General features: G+C 38.0%; 2 protein-coding genes across 2 annotated transcripts; one reads left to right on the top strand and one right to left on the bottom strand.

Annotated features, from left to right (window-relative positions):
• Positions 1-1,261: 1,261 nt before the first annotated feature.
• Positions 1,262-12,081, top strand: LOC145908713 (multidrug resistance-associated protein 1-like). Its single transcript, XM_082996036.1, has 28 exons — positions 1,262-1,336; positions 1,436-1,556; positions 1,698-1,831; positions 1,907-2,008; positions 2,091-2,192; positions 2,512-2,658; positions 2,964-3,118; positions 3,457-3,583; positions 3,640-3,816; positions 4,196-4,264; positions 4,344-4,442; positions 4,702-4,785; positions 5,466-5,583; positions 5,640-5,806; positions 6,092-6,212; positions 6,450-6,539; positions 6,796-6,946; positions 7,391-7,550; positions 7,910-8,000; positions 8,107-8,215; positions 8,615-8,741; positions 9,131-9,232; positions 9,413-9,559; positions 10,126-10,284; positions 10,340-10,506; positions 10,807-10,921; positions 11,118-11,197; positions 11,973-12,081. Exons 1-28 carry the CDS (start codon positions 1,271-1,273, stop codon positions 12,079-12,081), a joined length of 3,396 nt encoding a protein of 1,131 aa, XP_082852162.1. The 5' UTR covers positions 1,262-1,270.
• A 651-nt stretch (positions 12,082-12,732) lies between these two features.
• On the bottom strand, positions 12,733-17,825 carry LOC145908230 (glial fibrillary acidic protein-like). Its single transcript, XM_082995462.1, has 9 exons — positions 17,636-17,825; positions 17,006-17,161; positions 16,151-16,389; positions 14,979-15,135; positions 14,605-14,766; positions 14,036-14,161; positions 13,501-13,666; positions 13,229-13,374; positions 12,733-13,100 (listed from the first exon to the last, which is right to left on the bottom strand). Exons 1-9 carry the CDS (start codon positions 17,753-17,755, stop codon positions 13,074-13,076), a joined length of 1,299 nt encoding a protein of 432 aa, XP_082851588.1. The 5' UTR covers positions 17,756-17,825; the 3' UTR covers positions 12,733-13,073.
• Positions 17,826-18,174: the final 349 nt, after the last annotated feature.

Genomic DNA, 18,174 nt, shown 5'->3' with positions numbered 1-18,174 from the left:
CATAGTTGTGTAATGTTGTAATTGGTCACTATTTAGTAATTGCTGTTGTAATGCTTGTGATTATGTGCATTAGTAGGACAGTTTCCTCAATAAATGTTGACTGAACTTCGGATTCATTCAATAGTGTTTGCTTGCAGATTGGCAATACTTGGTTTTAAACAACCTTTGACAAACAAACACTTATGGAAATTAGACAAGCAGTTCACTTCCAGCTATGTTACCAACTCATTTTTGAAAACATGGAATACAGCTAAAACTCGGTATAAACAATTTTGAAATAGATTTTTTCTGCCGTAAACTGATTTATAAGGTAAACATGTTTGTAGTAATGTACACTAATATGTACAATTCCGGCCTAAGTTGAAAACATTCACATTATGTTGTGTATTTCCCAAACAAATAACTTCACAAAGTTTCAAAAAGTAAATTGACATTGGCAAAAGTAAAAATAATATTTTATTATTTAATAACAAGTTCTGTTTAGACTTGCATCATCGAAAAAGAGCAGTCCAATTCCAAACCTATTCAAAATAAAAGAAAAAACACATACAGGTAACAAATTATGGAAGTAGAAGCGTTGCTTTCGTTAATACCCCAGACCCCTTAGCAAAGGCTCAACATTAGCTGGTCTAAACACAGCAACCACAGTCTTAAAAATGTTGCCGAATGTGTTCATGCTTGCACACTTGACTAACCTACGTTCAATAATTATTGAAGTCATGTTTTAAATTTAAGCACATTGGATTGGTGATTTGTGGTTCAACTGCATAATGACGTTGGTGTATTTAAAATTTAGATGCAGGAAATGGAAGAGATTTATTGCTGCTGAAAGTGATATGCAAGACTTATGGTCCAATCTTTCTAATCAGTTCCATTTTGCGCTTTTTTCAAATTTGTTTGACATTTGTCAGCCCTCAAATTTTAGGGTAATTTTTGTTTATCTTTAAAAAACCTTGTACACTCTGCATTACGTCCATAGGTTTGCTATTCGGGGTTTGGAGCATGTTTCCATCCCTTATTTAACTATAAATTCAGGAATTTGTGGAAAATTTTATTTTTTAATTTAATATAAAATTGTTTAATTTTACCCTGTATCTTAATTTCAAAATGCATGTAAATTTGTGATGGTGATTTTTAAAATCTTCATTATTTGCAATGCAGTGCTTTGATTTCATTCACAAACAAAGATGTGCCACAATGGCATGGTTACTTCCTGGCTGCTTTCCTGTTTTTTATTGTTACTGTCCAAACCATTGTTGTACAACAACATATGTATGTGTCTATCATGGTAGGATTGAAAATGAAATCTGCACTGGTTGGTGCCATTTACCAGAAGGTAATTTGTCTGCTATAATAACAATTCTATATTCATATTCACCCTATGCAAAATTAATGAAAACATAAAGTAAATTTAAACATCTTTCCCTTTTTTCAGATACTTGTATTGTCAAATTCCCCAAGAAGGCATTATACTGTAGGAGGGGTCGTCAATCTCATGTCTGTCGATGTAGAGAACTTAAAAAAACTTCTTCCGGAACTAAATGATGTGTGGACGGGTAATAAACTATATGTACTCATATTTTTTTCCACCCATCCTACTTTTTCACGAAAACAGGCGCTATACGAATTCCAATGTGCGATTGGGTCATTGCTGTTATTTCTCATTTCCGCAGTTTAAGGAGTTATTTTGTGTTTAGCACCATTTCAAATAATTCTTGGGCTGTATTTTCTTTGGCAAGAATTGGGACCTTCTGTGTTTGCTGGCTTTGCAGTAATTGTTCTCTTGGTGCCAGTAAATGGCTGGATTGCGAAAAAGCTGAAAGCTCTGCAAGTGAGAACTTTATCGCACAATACATGATTTGCATGCAAACAACGTTTTAGGCAAATATATCTTGTGTGTTTCCAGGTAAACCAAATGAAGTTCAAGGACACAAGAATAAAATTTATGTCCGAGGTTCTCGGTGGTATCAAAGTGCTCAAGTTGTATGCCTGGGAAATCTCTTTTCAGGTTTATTTTATTAACTTTTTTTGTATACCGCTTGTCTGCTCCTATAGCAAAAAACTAAAACTTGCAAAAAATTTTGTTGTAGGACAAAATAACAGAAATTCGCCAGAAAGAACTAAAGGAATTGAGAAGGGCCGCCTACCTTAACGCAGCTTCGTCTTTTGCTTTTGTTTGTGCTCCTTTCATGGTATGTTGTCATGCATTCACCAAAACAAAGATTACTTACGTATTTTCAATGTCTGGTCAGTGGTCAAATTTGGAAATGTTCAAAACGCCGATGCACTGCAAGAAATATTCGCGCATTAAAATATTTTCCGTGCAAATGTAACCGATTCGTTAAGACATTTTTCAACTTTCACCACTGCACCTTACCCAAACTAATAAACATACACGTTTTTTAAACTACACAGAGTAAAAGCACTAAATTAACCTATCATTTCGTTTCAACGCCCAGTAATGCTTTACTGTGGCATCAGAAGTGAGTGGAGTTGAATGCAAAATTTCAGGTTTCAATCACAACGTTCGCAGTGTACGTTTTGTCGGACAGCCACAACGTCCTTGACGCCAAAAAAGCGTTTGTTTCGCTTTCTCTCTTCCACATTCTCCGTCAACCCCTCTCCACGATACCCTCCTTTGTATCGTCGATGGTCGAGGTACATTTTGAACGACAATTGTTATTTCCTTATTTCAAAGCCTTGTCTAATTTTGTTTATCATTTCGCGACCAGAGGTAAGCTAGTTAAAAAAACAAAAAATCGGCAGAAATGATGTTGACTAGAAACGGAAAGCCTAAACATACTAAAATAAGGACGTCTGTGACCAAAGGCGTCTAAAATAGCACTGGAATATGGACGCCCAAAGATAGGGACAGACTTCTAAATAAAGACCCTCATATTTTCTAAGTTGTCTCCTTCCGAAACTGGGTACGCATGATATTGCAATACGTGTGCGTCTATTAGGCAGCAGTGAGTCTTCAAAGAATCGAAGACTTTCTCAACAGCCAGGAACTGGACATCAACAGTGTGGATCGGCGGCGTCGAGCGTCCGATGACGTCATAGCGATAAAGAACGCCAACTTTAGATGGGATATCGACACGCAAGATGTTTTAAAAAAGTATTTGAGAAGATAATAATTTAAAAACTTTCAGAAGCAGATAAAAGTCTGGTTTTATTATAAACATTGAAGTAGTGACAATGCTCAATAGAGGGATAGAGTCTGGCAAAATTAAGGAACCTGAAGGACAATGATTTTGACCACCTGCAACTCGCAGTTTTGTGTCAGCACATCATAGGTGCTTAGTTTCTTTGGTATTTTAGGAATAAATTACATTGGAATAAGTACAGTTTTTATATCAATATAGGCTACATGAAAAACATGACAACCATTGATATTGGACTGAGTTTGGTGCAACAGCACTCATTTCAATGAGGAAATCAACTTATTATTTGCAGTATTTCTTTATCTGCGGCGCGGGGATCTTTAATAGCCATAGTTGGTCAAATCGGCAGCGGCAAATCGTCTCTAATATCTGCTTTACTCGGTGATATGGAAAAACGTAGCGGTTACGTCGCTTTAAACGTAAGTCAAACAGTAGTTGTTTAAACCTCTGTCGTCTTCTTATCTCCTTTCTACAGGGAACGCTAGCTTACGTCCCACAACAAGCCTGGATACAAAACCTCACCGTACGCGAAAACATAACGTTTGGGAAGAAGTTTAAAACACGGCGTTACCAACGGATTGTGGAAGATTGCGAGTTGACAGCAGACTTAAGGATGCTGCCGGCCGGGGATCGGACTGAAATTGGAGAAAGGGTAGAGTTATCCCAAATATGTTCGGTGCTGTGATGCTGTTGCTGTCAGCCACAGTGTAACTTTCAAAATAACTTTTACCTTCTGTCACTAAAATTAATAGATTGTATTCAATTTATTCTGCCATATCAGTTTTCGGTGCTGTCTGAAGCATTATTAACTTATTTTAATTTATCTTCCTGTATCTAGGCTACTACAGGTAAAAACAAATTTAAATTAAGTATTCTGAACAACTGTGCGTTTCTAAAGTCAGGTTGTATTTGACTTCTCTAATGCGCCGGGTCAGTCTCTGGTCTATAACTATAGTACTTGCTGGTGCACTGTTCAAAACAGTACCAAGGTTTTATTTGGTCATCGTGTAGTTCAGTAATGTTTTGTTCAGGGAATCAACTTGTCCGGGGGACAGAAGCAACGGGTGGCGATAGCAAGGGCCGTTTACCATAACGCAAAGGTGGGTAATCCCCTTCATGTTTTGTGCATTTAACTCACATAAACACAAAAGCTGAGGGAAATGTTTACGTCACTACCAGGTATATTTGTTCGACGACCCACTGAGTTCTGTCGATTCTCACGTGGGGAAGAACATTTTTGATCACGTGATAGGACCAAATGGCCGCCTAAAAGACAAGGTTGGTGATATTTGTGTTTCTTTCCAACGCCCTTTGCTAAAATATGATCAAGTAAAGCCAATAATATGATTTCTGTAAGCTGCATACAGATGGCCTGGCTGTTTGATCGGCAAAGTCGTCTAAGAGTCGCACCAAGCTGCACTGATGAGAACTTATTGGTCGAAACAGTGGACAGCTGTATGCAGCTCAAAGAAAGCCCTTTGTTGTGTTTGCCATTTTCCGCGTTATCGTTCACCGAAAGTTTGTTTGTAATTTGTAGACGAGGATCCTGGTCACACACAGTTTGTTGTTCATTCCACAAGCAGACGAAATATACGTGTTAAAGGACGGAAAAATATCGGAGGTGAACACAAAATTTCTTCGCTCACAAAATCTAAATGTCTGTTTCTTTGTTTATGCAAAGAAGTATTTCGTAAAAGATAAAGATTTATGGCGATAGAACCCAGGGATTAATAAAGTCACGCCCTTTAGTAAACGCAGGATAACTCGTAAAACTTGTGGGATTATAACTGGTTACACTTGAAGTTGATGGATTTGCGCCCGATTTTATAAAACATTTGCATTAAACAATTTATTTGTATGGAGTTCATTGTTAAACTTTGGCGAGCACGGAAATCGAATCATTGTTTGCGCATGAAGTGTTCTGTACAAGATAAAGAATTATTGCGATAGAACCTTTTGCACAAGGTTTACAGGCTTCGCTACCCAGGATCTCGATACGATATCTGTGATTGCCAAGTAAGGTCCTGCGCAGTGGGGCGATCCTGTCAATCATGCGATTGCATGAAACATTACTGCAAATAGAACCTTCTGGGTTTTATCAAGACATGCGCCTAAATATATTGAGGATAACTCGCAAAGAAACTCGGCGAACGTGTAGGATCACGAATACTACATAGTGCCAATATTGTTTCAGTGAGCGTACGACAGGTTGCACTGGGTTGGGATGAATTGCGGTCGATTGAAATTGCTCAATTTTGTTTTAATGATCATCTCGTCACATTTTGTTTCGTTCTTTTGCAGTCCGGGAGTTACAACGAATTATTGGCAAGAAATGGTGATTTTGCTCTCTTTCTAAAAAGTTATACATCTTCGATTGAAGAAGAATTGCCGGACGAAATGGATTCCTCCTATTCGCAAAGTACATGAAAACTCTATACTATCATAAATACAAATACAGATAATCCGCATTTGTAGGTGTCCCCGGCATAACTGAAAAGAAGGAAATCAATGTGAGAATTAACAGAACTGAGGTCGACGAACTGCAGCCGTTAATCAACAACTCAAATTCTGAAACAGCGACGAAGCAACAGAAACGTGCTGAAAGCGAGTTAATCCCAAAGGAGAAAGCGGAAACTGGACGGGTCGGTTACTTTACTTTAAACCACTCTAGGAATCCTAAAAAAGACGCAATGTAAAGTCGTGCAAGAATCAGATTACTGTAACACACGATGTTTTGCTAAGAAACACCCAGTGAATGTTTTAACGAGGACTCTTATATTTGTTTTTAAACCCTACATTTGCATTGGAGCACATACCAACGTCCTAATTCCAAACTACGTGTATTTTTTGTAGTTTTTTTTTTGTTTTGTTGTTTTAAGTCAGAAACTCGTTGTTTAAATGTCCAATCATATAACCATATTTGGTAGGTCCAGACCCGTGTGTTTGCATCTTACCTGAGGTCTGTCGGTTTTCTTCTCTCCTTCTTTATCTGCTTGCTCTACGTCATGCAAAACGTCGCACTCGTCTTTTCCAAGTTCTGGCTAGCCGGTATAAACCGTGTCCAAAAATACTGTAGCTTCGGTATACATGTGTCTGGTCGTCTATTTGAGTTATTTACCTGTCTACTAGAATTTTAGCATAGTTTTTGGTAAATGTATTTCTCCGCAAAAAGATTAAAGTTTTGAGTAACCATAAACGTTGATTCCAATACCTATTCAAAAACTTTTATATGTAAACCGTGTTTCGGTTGCAATTGATGTTAATATCCGCATTGTTGATTTGAAGAATGGAGTGATGATCCTGTAAACCTGGATGGAACTCAGAACAACACCAGTATCAGATTAACAGTTTACAGTTCGCTCGGGTTATTTCAAGGTACAGTTGTGTGGTATTACCTATCGTGGGGGTATTGATTACGTTTATCAAAACATTTATTATGTTTGTTGTAACGTAGATGCAAAGGGAAAATTGGCGGAAAATGAAATAAAGTTTGAAAATGTTTGCTTCGTAGCAATTTCATTTAACAGTAGCAGATGAAGCGTGGCATTGATATGTAAATTATAAAATGTAATTTATTAAAAGCCTAATTCTAAAACAAAGCCAAACTTCTACTTCGCGTTTTTTCCTTCAGCTTTGCTGATTGTGATGTCATCGTTCTCTATGACGTACGGGTCGGTTGCGGCATCCGCCATTTTGCATCGAAGCTTGTTGCATCGAATATTGCGAGCCCCGATGCGTTTTTTCGACACAACTCCCATGGGAAGAATTCTAAATCGTTTCAGGCAACCCGCGATTTTCTTTTCATACGACATTAAATCGTATACTGAAAACACATTGAGTATCTTTACTCGAACCTTGGAACACAAACTCACATAGAATATATCAATATTTCCAAAATGTGCTGACGATGAACGCAGCAGTATTTGAAACGTCTACTAAGGATGATTAACAGCATAAAAGCTTTGGCTTTCCTGTTTAGAATAATATATCATATGTAACAAGCAATGTGGAGCCAATAATATGAATTGTGTATAAGCTGCAGACAGATCGACCTAAAAGGTCTAATCAGTGCAGCTGGTGTGACTATCATACGACTTTGCTGACCAAACGGCCAAGCTTTTAGGTCGAAGCAGTGGCCATCTGTCTGCAGCTTATACACAATATATCATATATCAATAACTTTGGTGATCATAGTGTAAGCGCCGTTGGTTTATCGTTTTCCACAGTCAGGATATTAATGTGGTGGACAAGGCGATACCTCGGACACTCAACGTATTCCTAATGATGTCGATTCAGGCAATAAGCAGTTTCGTGGTGATATCTTGCAGCACTCCACTCTTCGCCGTTGTCATCGTACCTCTCGTGCTTCTGTACTACTTCATACAGGTATAAGATTAAAGGAATCTGGAGTACTCAAAAAGAGCAAATTCTTTTTATAGTAGTAAATAAATATCTGTTAATAAACGATCACACGTGACGCTAATTAATCTGTGGTTTCCAAACACAAATTGATTTAAATGAATTCGTTTCCATACGCTTCCTTTCCTATTTGATTGTAATTTTTTTATTGTATGTTTTTTGTCATACCTTTTTTGCTGCAATTTATTAGAATTCGAAGTAAAAACAATGTTAACCCCTCTTAGGTAAGTATCAAAGCATATACCTACTATTGTCCTGGGGTTTCTTCATTTCAATATGATTAGAACACTTTGTCGTTTAACTGCTTCTCTTGCTTCGGAATTTAGTGCTTCTTCACCCGCACAATTCGCCAATTGAAAAGGTTGGAGTCGATCAGTCGTTCTCCAATTTATTCCCATTTTACCGAAACTTTCACAGGTAATTTTAAGTATAAAATTGTGTACTGTTATATTATTTTGGTTTGGAGTTCAGGTAAAGTTATTGTAGGTATGTATCATAGCTTCCAAGACGCCATTTTCTGCAGGTGTCACGACTATTAGAGCATTTAACCTCCAAAGCAAGTTTGTTGATGAACTAGCACAGCGTTACGATGAAAACCTTGTGGCGACGTACACTGGTATGGTAGCCAACAGGTATGTCTAATTGTGGATTTCTAATCATGGCAATGTAATTTTTTGTGTGAACTAAAAGAGTAATTACCATAACACTGCAGTATACTCCCTCCTAGAAAATCCTCAAAATCGGTTTTGGCTTATATAGCTGTGACCATACTCTACTTTGCTCAAGAATGAAGAGTTTAACAGTTTTTACCGACAAGAATCCCCAGTGTAACTTTAACGAGTCCGCCACACATGTTTTTTGCGCCGTTCTCATAACTTTAGTTGCGTAACATCGAAAGGAAAACGGAAGTTTAGGGCAAGTGAATGTTCAGCATCGTTTTTGTTCATGATAATTAAACGTAGAAATTGTTTAGTATAAACAGTGGAATAATTTTACACATTACACATCTGTTTTTGCGTAAAACCACCCAGATGGATCGCCACGCAACTACAATTAATTGGAAACTTCATCGTCCTTTTCGCCGCCATCTTTGCAGTAAACGCGAAGGGAAAGATTAGCGCCGGTACCGTGGGCTTGTCGATATCTTATGCTATTCAGGTATTACACTACTTCGGAAGTATGGTAGTTGTGTTTGTGTAACGCGAACTTGGAGAGATCCAGCGCTGTTATGACGCACAATTTATAAACCTATCATGGCGACGTGTTCATATGTTTTCAATTTTCAGTCGCAGATGGCTGATTTAACTTTTCCCTTATTTTTTTCGGACTTGTAATGTATCAAACTCTAAGAGTTTTATTGGCTTCTGGAAAAACACAAACGTAATTACCTGCTTCTTTATGCGCATACTATGTAGTTTACTAAACTTTTATTGCAATCCATGTATCTTAAGGGCACAATATTTTTCTACAAATCTTTAAAATATCCAGGGCGGTGTGATTCGTTGAAATTTCAAATGACTTTGAAAGGCAGATTAGCTTTTTTGTAGGTAACCCACACTTTGAAACGACTGGTACGGCAATCAAGTATGTTGGAGGCCAACGTTGTCGCCGTTGAACGAATACTGGAATACAGTTGCGTTGAACAAGAGGTTAGGCCGTTTTTTTAACGGGACTACAGTTTGTACCAAAAACACAATTTTGGCTCTAATATTAAAAAAATATACAGAGTTGATGCGTGTTGGTGAGAAAAAGTATAAGAATACGATAAAATTGCACAAAAATGTGTAAAATGTTAATACTGTTTCACATGCAAACGCTGCCCCACGCAGGCTCCGTTATTTTTGGACCAAGACGAAAGCATCGGGGAGTGGCCGACGAAAGGCGAAATAAAATTGAATAATTACAGCACCAGATACCGCCCTGGCTTGGGTCATATCTTGCAGGACCTCAATGTCAGCATAGAAGGAGGCGAAAAGGTGATTGTTGTTCATATTCTGTGTTAATTGGTTTTATGACCGATGCGCTAATTCGTCGGTTTCGTGTTCTATGGAAAGATTTGAAATTGTTTGTGATGGATGACTTGCTTAATTGAGTGAAGTGAAACGGATTGAATGACCTGTAAAGTTTATGGTTGGCTGCACTATAGGTTTACACTATAGGTTTACACTATAGTTTCTAAAAATACTTTTGGAAGAGTTTATCAATTCAACCCAGTCGCGCCCATTGAAACCTTAAGCAATAATAAAAAAGAAATACAAAAAATTGCAATATATTCCGATCAAGACATATGTGAGTTACCGAAATTCATTTGAATTTGAATTTTTTGGGTTTTTAAACTGCGTTGTTTGTGTTTTAACGATGCCGATGATGCCTATGTATATGTAAGATCATGAACATCGTCAAACAAGCGACTTACGATTACTTACAGGAGCTGTTACAAAATCTGTTACTGAGTCTTTGTTGGCTATAACGGAAGCAGGGTATTCAAAGTACACAAACTTTCGAATGTGAGTTTATTTAATTTTTGGACGATATATTTTAGATCGGGGTTGTGGGACGAACTGGGGCGGGAAAAACATCTTTGACCCTCGGCCTGTTCAGAATCATTGAAGCTTGTAAAGGAAGCATTGCCATCGACGGAATAAACCTCGCCGATGTCGGTCTACATTTGCTTCGGTCTAGATTGTCCATCATACCACAAGTCAGTAAATGCGTTACGTAATGCAGCGATAGTTGCAATGCATATTTTCGTACAGGATCCAGTGCTTTTCTCCGGATCGGTACGTATTAATTTGGACCCGTTTGATAAATACTCAGACGAGCAAATATGGGTTGCTTTGGAAGCTTCGCATTTGAAAGAATTCGTCACTTCTCTGCCGAGGAAACTGGAACACCCAGTTGCAGAAGGAGGAGAAAACCTGAGGTTCATTTACATTTGTTTTGACGATATCGTTTAAATTTGTTTGTTCTGTCTTTTTTTATTTGAATATTATTATAACTTTGTTTTGTTAGTCTAAAAAAAATAGTATGTACGCACTTTTAGGACAAAATAACCATCAAAGATCATGTATGATATATATTAAACAACACACTTTTTTCTCATACGATTGCTTGACAAAAAGGTTTTGCGGTAATTTGAGTAATAAAAGATACACGAAATTCTTTCCAAACCAAAAAATACAACTATACGAAAATCAAATAAAAATGAAGAAAGAATGTTTAGTGTTGGTCAGAAGCAATTGATTTGTCTTGCCCGTGCCCTTCTTAAAAAGTCGAAAATCCTAATACTTGATGAAGCAACTGCGGCTGTGGACCTTGAAACGGACGACCTCATACAGGTGATCAATAATGTACCTTTCTTGCATTGATTTAATCTTACCAAGGTAGAAGTAAGATTAAAACATTTAGCAGAGAAAAATCAGCCAATTACAGGTAATGGCGGTTTTACAGCCATAACTGCATGTGACTGCGTTGGGAATAAGGCGAGATATTTGAATGTATTGCCATTAATTTTCATCGTTTTTTTCGTTGCAGGAAACCATAAGATCAGAGTTTAAACACTCGACTACTTTGACCATAGCTCACAGACTGAACACTATTATGGATAGTGACAGGTATGTGGTATTAAACCTTTCGCCATACACTTTAGACCTTTGCTTGAACGTAGGTTTTTACGTTGCTTCTGTTTTTTACCCTCTGCATAAACTGACGATTAGTGATGTTCCCAGTTCAAAATTATCCGGCCCGGGCCGGCCGGATCCGGATAGTTATTCATCAAATCCGGCCGGATAATTTGGATCCGGCAGTTTGTTAACACCGATTCGTGTATATGGCAAAGATTCGTGTATATGGCAAAAATGTTTGATTGCCAAACAGAATGCTATGTTAAGGTTAGCCTGTCATGAGGGGAACAAATAAACATGGGTATTTATTAATATGGTATAACAGGTCACGAAAAACCTTGATAACAAACAACAGAAAAATCGTAAGTCGGCGAGTATCACAGACTGGGTCCTAAAAACGAGTAATTTGCGAAATGTTTGTCCGCTTTTAGGACAAAAATGCTTTCCCAACTATCCGGTAAAATTAAGTGTATTATCCGGCCGGGTCCGGGTATTGAAAATTGGTCAATATCCGGCCGGGTCCGGGTACCCGGATCCGGCACACCACATCACTACTGACGATGCCTTTTTTAAGGCGAAACATATTTTTCTGCTAACATCTTTTAGCCTTTAAACAGTTTGTTGCTGATGCTGCCAGGCATATTACTTGTCTTCTTTTTGCCAGAAGAGCCTTACATTACCATCCTTAAAGCTTTCTGATTTTTGCAGTTCTACTCAGTTCTGCCACAAGTGTTGAAAAAATGTCTGTTACTGTCTTTGTTTGCAGAGTGATTGTGATCGACGCTGGCGAAATTATTGAATTTGACTCTCCGGCCAATTTAATCACAACAGGTGGAACCTTTTACAAAATGGCCAAAGACGCTGGATTGACTTGAAATTAAAAATTTGTGGTTGGAAGGAAGGTTTCAATTCCACGTTGCGTGCCTTCCGCTTGTATTATATCTTGCAATGTACGTACGTCAGTTGTAATTAGTAATTTACCTCAATACCGTGTTATCGTATACCTCCATTAAAATGTGCACTTTTAATTTGTATCCCATGGCTTAATAAAGGGTTTGTCGGAGAATTACTTTAACATTACGATTGCGTAGTTGTAGCAACTCTGTGGAACCCTGTTTATCAGTGGGTCGTCGAAGCATTTACTTTTTAGTTTATTTGATTGATTAGGTGCTTGTATGTAAACTATTTTGCCATATACATGTGCAATTTTCTTCACAGTGTTACGTACATGGGAAAAAAACATGTTTAGCTTAGGTTGGTAATATAACCGCTCCATTTTTGCCATTTTGTTGCTGTTCGCCTTTGCTTTGCTTTTAAAGATGAAACTAACTATTTTGACTAACATCAGTCAGTACCCAAGGATTTTTCGTTTGTAAAGGTTTGCCGTTTGCAGAAGAATTCGCCCGAAAATTTTGGTTTTAACCAGTTTGTTGCAGAGTGAATGGCTGTTGGTAATTAAATCCGCAGTTACTAAACCACGGTTTTATTTAAACAGACGTTTCCTGCAGAAATGAACTCAATTGTCAAGTGCATGATAGTGTATTGTTGAATATTCTGTATCTTACAATCGAAACAATGGACAAGCAAAACAAGCAAGAGCTACTGCAAAGACAAGATTGTTTTCTGTAAACTATTAACTGTAGACAAATGTTACTGCTTGGAAGGCAATGCTCGGGTAGGCATTTTTGAGAACTGTAGAAATACGTTTTTAACATCAGTTTTGACATGATATATGTTTTATTATATACGAAGGCAGTGTTAGTGCATGCTTGCTGATTAGATTGTGTTTAAAATGGGATATGAAATGTTGGCGGATATAGGTTGGGTTAGTGAAGCACTTTTTTATATCCATTTTTGTTTCCACTGTTTATGGCGACTTGCGACCGTCTTTCGCCTGGAAATAAGAGAAAGTATATAGGTAATGTCATAAATAATACAACGGCATATTTTTGCAAAAAATGTTATCTAATGCCGGCAGTTGGTTGCACATTTCCAAAAAAATAATCACAATTAGATTCTTACGTTCTTGTAAGCGCTCTCGTACTCTTCCACCACCTTGCGCAGAGAGTAAGTAGTGCCACTGGTGTTGACACGCGGAGCAACACCCTGCAGACGGAACTCTTCGCCCTCCAACAATTTGTGGTAGGTGCTGATCTCGAAGTCCAGTCCTACAAGAGCATGCCTTTGTTAAGCCTTGCTATTGCAAAAGCTACATTATCGTTTTCAAACGTATTGTAGTGGGTGATAAAAATGCAATGCCCAAAACACCAGAGATTATGATAAAAGTTAATTACCAAGTTTGACGGCAAGGAGATCTTGGTATTCTCTCAACCGTTCCGCCATTTCCGACTTGATTTTCTCCAACTGAGATTGTAGGTCATCGATTTGGTCTTGATAATTGTTGATGTCGCGCCCAAATCTTTCTTCGACGTCAGCCAGCTGTCTCTCAAGGTATTCTTTCTGTGACACAAATTTGGCAAAGCTTCAGTGGAAATTTTGGCTTACTAATACAGGGTTTTGCCTGCTGCATAGATTACAACGAACTTAATGAACACAAAAAAATGTTGTTGGTAGGTTAACGTGTTTGGTGTTGGTAGGTATAGCTTATGTGGGGCTAATTACCAAATTTAATGTCTCAGCTCATTAAACTTTTTCATAAGTAATTAAAGAAACAATAAAACGATTAATGGACCAGATGTATTTCATTTATTTTTAAATGTGATACAGTCTCATTTTTCTCTACCAACAGCGTTGTTTATGTGGAATATACAATATAGAAATACGAATTCATTGAAGCGCACCAGCAAGGCCAGCATATATTTGACTTACGTTGGATCGGAGAGATTCGATTTGGGTGGTGTGGGTGCCGACGCGGTTACGCATATCGCTAAGCTCCCCTTGCGCTTCCTTCAATCGGTTCGCGTCATTGGACACCTTTGCGTTCAAGTCGTTGAGCTGCAGAAAAAAAAATCAATGATTAGATTTATCTAGAATTCAACCAAACTTAAAAATAGTTTGGAATCCCAACGGTAAACTACATACGAGTATAAGAAGTTTTTTACAGGAGTGTAAGAACGTGAGGTCCGACAGTCAACGTATTAACATGGACAAAATAGTTTATTGTTTAGAGATTGCTGCTTATTGTCTTGGCACTTTGAGACAAATACATTTTCAAAAACATGCTAATAACACAACATAAGTTGGATAGTTGGATGTACAGGAGTGTTCGGTAAGTTTAACTAAAAAGAAGCCTTTTATGTCATTGCAAATGATAAGGAGGCTGGATGCTCATTAAGCCTACTTGAAAAACGTCGTTTCCCTTGTTCCAACAGGTAAAGAAACTTACACATAATTAAAAAAATATTTCAAAAAATTTATTTTATAGATGGAAGAAATACCTTTCCGCTGTACCATTCCTCCGATTCCTCTCTGTTTCTCTTCGCAGCAAGGTCGTACTGAGCTCGAATATCTCGCAGGAGTTCGGTCAGATCCGGACCATGAGAGTCGACCTGGACTCTCACGTGATCGGTGAGAAGTTGAGATTTTAATTCGTTCACAATCTGAAAAGACAAAAGAACAAATAAATATAATAGTTTTTGACAAATTTCTTGACATTTTGAAAAAATGCATTGTTTTTGTGGTACTTTGACTTTAAATCACAAATTTCTGGTGTATTTGAAATCACTTTTGTCGGCCCATCAAAATTTTACCATCCTTTCAATATCATGCTAAAAAAACAAAACTTGAACACAATACGACGAAGTCTACATACCTCTGTGTGAGCCATGTTGTCGAAATCAAGTTCTTCGCGAAGAGAAACTAGTTTCCTTTCCAAGTCTACTCTGCTGATCGTGCAGTCGTCCACGTTCGATCTCAAGTTGGTCAGTTCTCTTTCCAACTCCTCCCGCTCACTCACAGCTGTTTCATGTCTGCAGGTAACACGGCAATTACAGTTTTGCTTGGTTGGGTAAGGGGTTGGTTTGTTAGCTTTTGCAAATAAATTTTTCGGATTTAGACAATAGGCTTGTTTTGCGCATTGTAAACAGACAATATATTTGAATTATATAAATGCAGTAACAGCAGTCAGTAGTGGCAAAACCAGAAAAGTACTGCACAATATTTTTGAAGAATTAGTAATTTTCTACCGCTTAAAAACCGTATTTATTTATGCAAGATTCCTAAAGTAAATTGGGAAACCACATAAGCGATAAGAAGGAACTTTGTTTGCTCGGAATATCGACATACGATTCAGTCAACTGCGTAGTTCACATTAAAATATCACATACCGGTGAACGTGAGATGACAAACTTTGCCTACGCCTCGGGCTTATACGATTTATTGATACCCAAAACTTTTACGACCATTTCTTTTCATGTTTCTTAAGCGCCGCCGCCAAAATGTGGCATGCCTGAGATGCCCACGGCTAAAACTAAATCGCTTTATGGCTTTTAGTGCCGTGTGCAAAAACGCATTGACGCACGAATCTGCGTTGGTTGGTTTGTTTATTGGCCGAATCCACGTATGCAGTTCGTCACTTTTTGTACTTAATTGTGAATATACAAAGGGAAACGTGTAGGTTAATCCCAACACTGTATTCATTTGTGACGTATCCCTTTTTCCAATAAGTTCGATGCCGACGAAAGTCTATGTTCAACTCTGATACCATTGCATTCTTGCCGAGTACAATAAGTTAAAGCAAAAATTATATCGAATTTATCGAATACCTAAAGGAAAACCTGTAAATTGACGTATTCCTTTTCTAACAAGTTCAATTCCGACTATAAAGTATTTTTGGAACGTCAGACGATTGCATTCTTACCGAGATAAAGTTAATGCGAAAATTGAATCGAAGTTTTCAAAATAATCCATTGTTCAAGCACAGGCGTTGATTTTAAAAAAAAAATAGCCTATACGGAATTGCTTGGTGCGCATATTTATACTCACTCTCTTTTCAAATCGTTCACGTCTCCACGCATATGATCGAGCTCGGCGTCCACCATTGCTTTGTCGGTGTTCAGCGAGTCGATTAACGCCTTCAAGCGGCGAACCTCGCTCGCATAGAGATCACCAAGTTTGGACTCATACTTGACGGATAGTTGGCGGAGTTGGGCCTCCAAGAGCTTATTTTGTTGCTCCAGAAAACGCACGCGCTCGATGTAGGATGCAAAGCGGTTGTTCAACCCCTTGGAACGAAATTAAACAATTAACCAACTGTCTGCTAATTTATGCAGTTTAACAAGCTTTTATATGGTGTATGGTGGCCCAGAAACAAATTGAAAAACATTTTTTTTACAATTTAAGAAAAATGAAGCCAGAATGCCATATGCTTCAAATAAGCCTTAGCTCAGGTTATAATTCCAGTGACTAACCGTATAAAGAGTAATTTATTCACGCGACAAACAATGGCATATGTTATGTATAATGTTGGTCCTTTCCTCTTTCATTAATTTTGAAGGTTTAACATGTGGGTGACATTTATTGCACACGGTTTTAGCGACGAAAAATATAAGTAAAGGTCAGAAGTGGTTTCAAATGACAATCTGCGTCAAGCCCTCAGGCATTTGTCTTTGCGATGGTGATACGCAATACGTATGCGATAGTACATAGGGCATCTAGGTTTAGTCCTATTCATGGCTTTAAAGCTACGAACAAAATATTAATTTTGTTGCAACAACATGCCTTAACAATTGGCGAGATAGACCCGAAGTTGAGAATGGGCGAGATAGGATGGACTCAAGTTTTTTGCGACCCAAGCGCATTTAAAACTTTGTGCAAAACCATAGTCATCTATTGTTTTACCTTTAGTTCCTCTTTCTCCCCTGACCTCATGGTTCTGAATTCGGCTCCCTGGCCGCCACCAAGATCTTGGAGATCCTTTTCGCTGACGTAAACACCTCCCCCAACCGAGCTTCCATATCCAGGATCGTAAGTTGAAGAATAGACACCGTACGATTGCTGTGACAAATAAAACATACTTTAGTCAACGCAAAAGCATTAATAAGGTTTATGAAGTCGTACATATGCTGAAACCAAACTCTCTTTTCCAATTCTCGGTGCCCTCTTTTGCCAGCTTTGCTTGTTTTAAAAGACAAACTTGACAAACTTGCCAAAACATAATTAAGATTTTGTGGCATTTGCCCCAGTTCTTCCAATGAGAACAAAACCTGTTTTAAACACACGTTTAATCCCTGCAAAATGTCATGTATCAGATGTTGCAACCAATTGCGTGCGATTTGTAAGGATTGCGTTCTGCATATATATGACAAAACTATACACTACACTCCGACGCTTTTTACTCTTATAAATTGATCTTGTTGCCACAATTCCAACTTTAGTAAAACCATGTACTTTATTTCGCTCGTTTTTGTTACAACGAGGTACTGATATAAATTTACCAGCGTATTATTAAAGTAGATATTTCTCTCATACCCGTCCGCCCTGTGGCATTCCAGAGCCAGCTCCACCTCTCGATGAAGAAGATGTTGTCGTCCGTGAAGTTGTCACTCGGTAAGACGAGGATTGACCTTGTTTTGATCCGGGTTGTTGCATGTTGGATGAATGTCTGCAAACTTTTGCGTTCACCTACACTTACCTGAATGCAAAAATGCAATAATATTTATGAAAGACTTTATTAACGTTATGTTTACGAACATCGCACAAAGGTATAGAGTAAGTAATTCGATTGAAAGTAGCATTAAGTAACTTTTATTACTGCAGGTATATGTTAAGAACAACATGTCTAAAACTGCAAACTACAACAATCTTGTCTTCAAAATCCTCCCCACTGTCACTGTTTATTACTGAGCATTTCGAAACAACTAAATATAATCGAAGCAAAGTAGCACACCCTGTTTTGCAAAATGTGAACCGCCCTGCCATAAAAGGCGGTACAGGATCCTTTTTTTCCTGTATGACATCATAAATTAGTCCTCGTGCGATGCCTCGGGCCATCGCAAATCGCGTTCTTT

Source organism: Ascidia mentula, chromosome 7, assembly GCF_947561715.1.
Source record: "Ascidia mentula chromosome 7, kaAscMent1.1, whole genome shotgun sequence".
Lineage (NCBI taxonomy): Eukaryota > Metazoa > Chordata > Ascidiacea > Phlebobranchia > Ascidiidae > Ascidia > Ascidia mentula.
The sequence above is the reverse complement of the archived record's forward strand: the minus strand, read 5'-3'. Positions and strand labels throughout refer to the sequence as shown.

What these genes read in the sequence shown, in the direction of transcription:
- LOC145908713 (XM_082996036.1), top strand. Translation starts at nt 1,271, where the DNA reads ATGTATGTGTCTATCATGGTAGGATTGAAAATGAAATCTGCACTGGTT. An exon ending in TTCGCTCGGGTTATTTCAAG is followed by an intron (nt 6,540 to 6,795) that starts GTACAGTTGTGT and finishes TTTTTCCTTCAG; the next exon opens with CTTTGCTGATTGTGATGTCA. An exon ending in ACAGTTGCGTTGAACAAGAG is followed by an intron (nt 9,233 to 9,412) that starts GTTAGGCCGTTT and finishes TGCCCCACGCAG; the next exon opens with GCTCCGTTATTTTTGGACCA.
- LOC145908230 (XM_082995462.1), bottom strand. Translation starts at nt 17,755, where the DNA reads ATGCAACAACCCGGATCAAAACAAGGTCAATCCTCGTCTTACCGAGTG. An exon ending in GGGAGAAAGAGGAACTAAAG is followed by an intron (nt 16,390 to 17,005) that starts GTAAAACAATAG and finishes TTTCGTTCCAAG; the next exon opens with GGGTTGAACAACCGCTTTGC. An exon ending in TCGAATCTCTCCGATCCAAC is followed by an intron (nt 13,667 to 14,035) that starts GTAAGTCAAATA and finishes TTTGTGTCACAG; the next exon opens with AAAGAATACCTTGAGAGACA.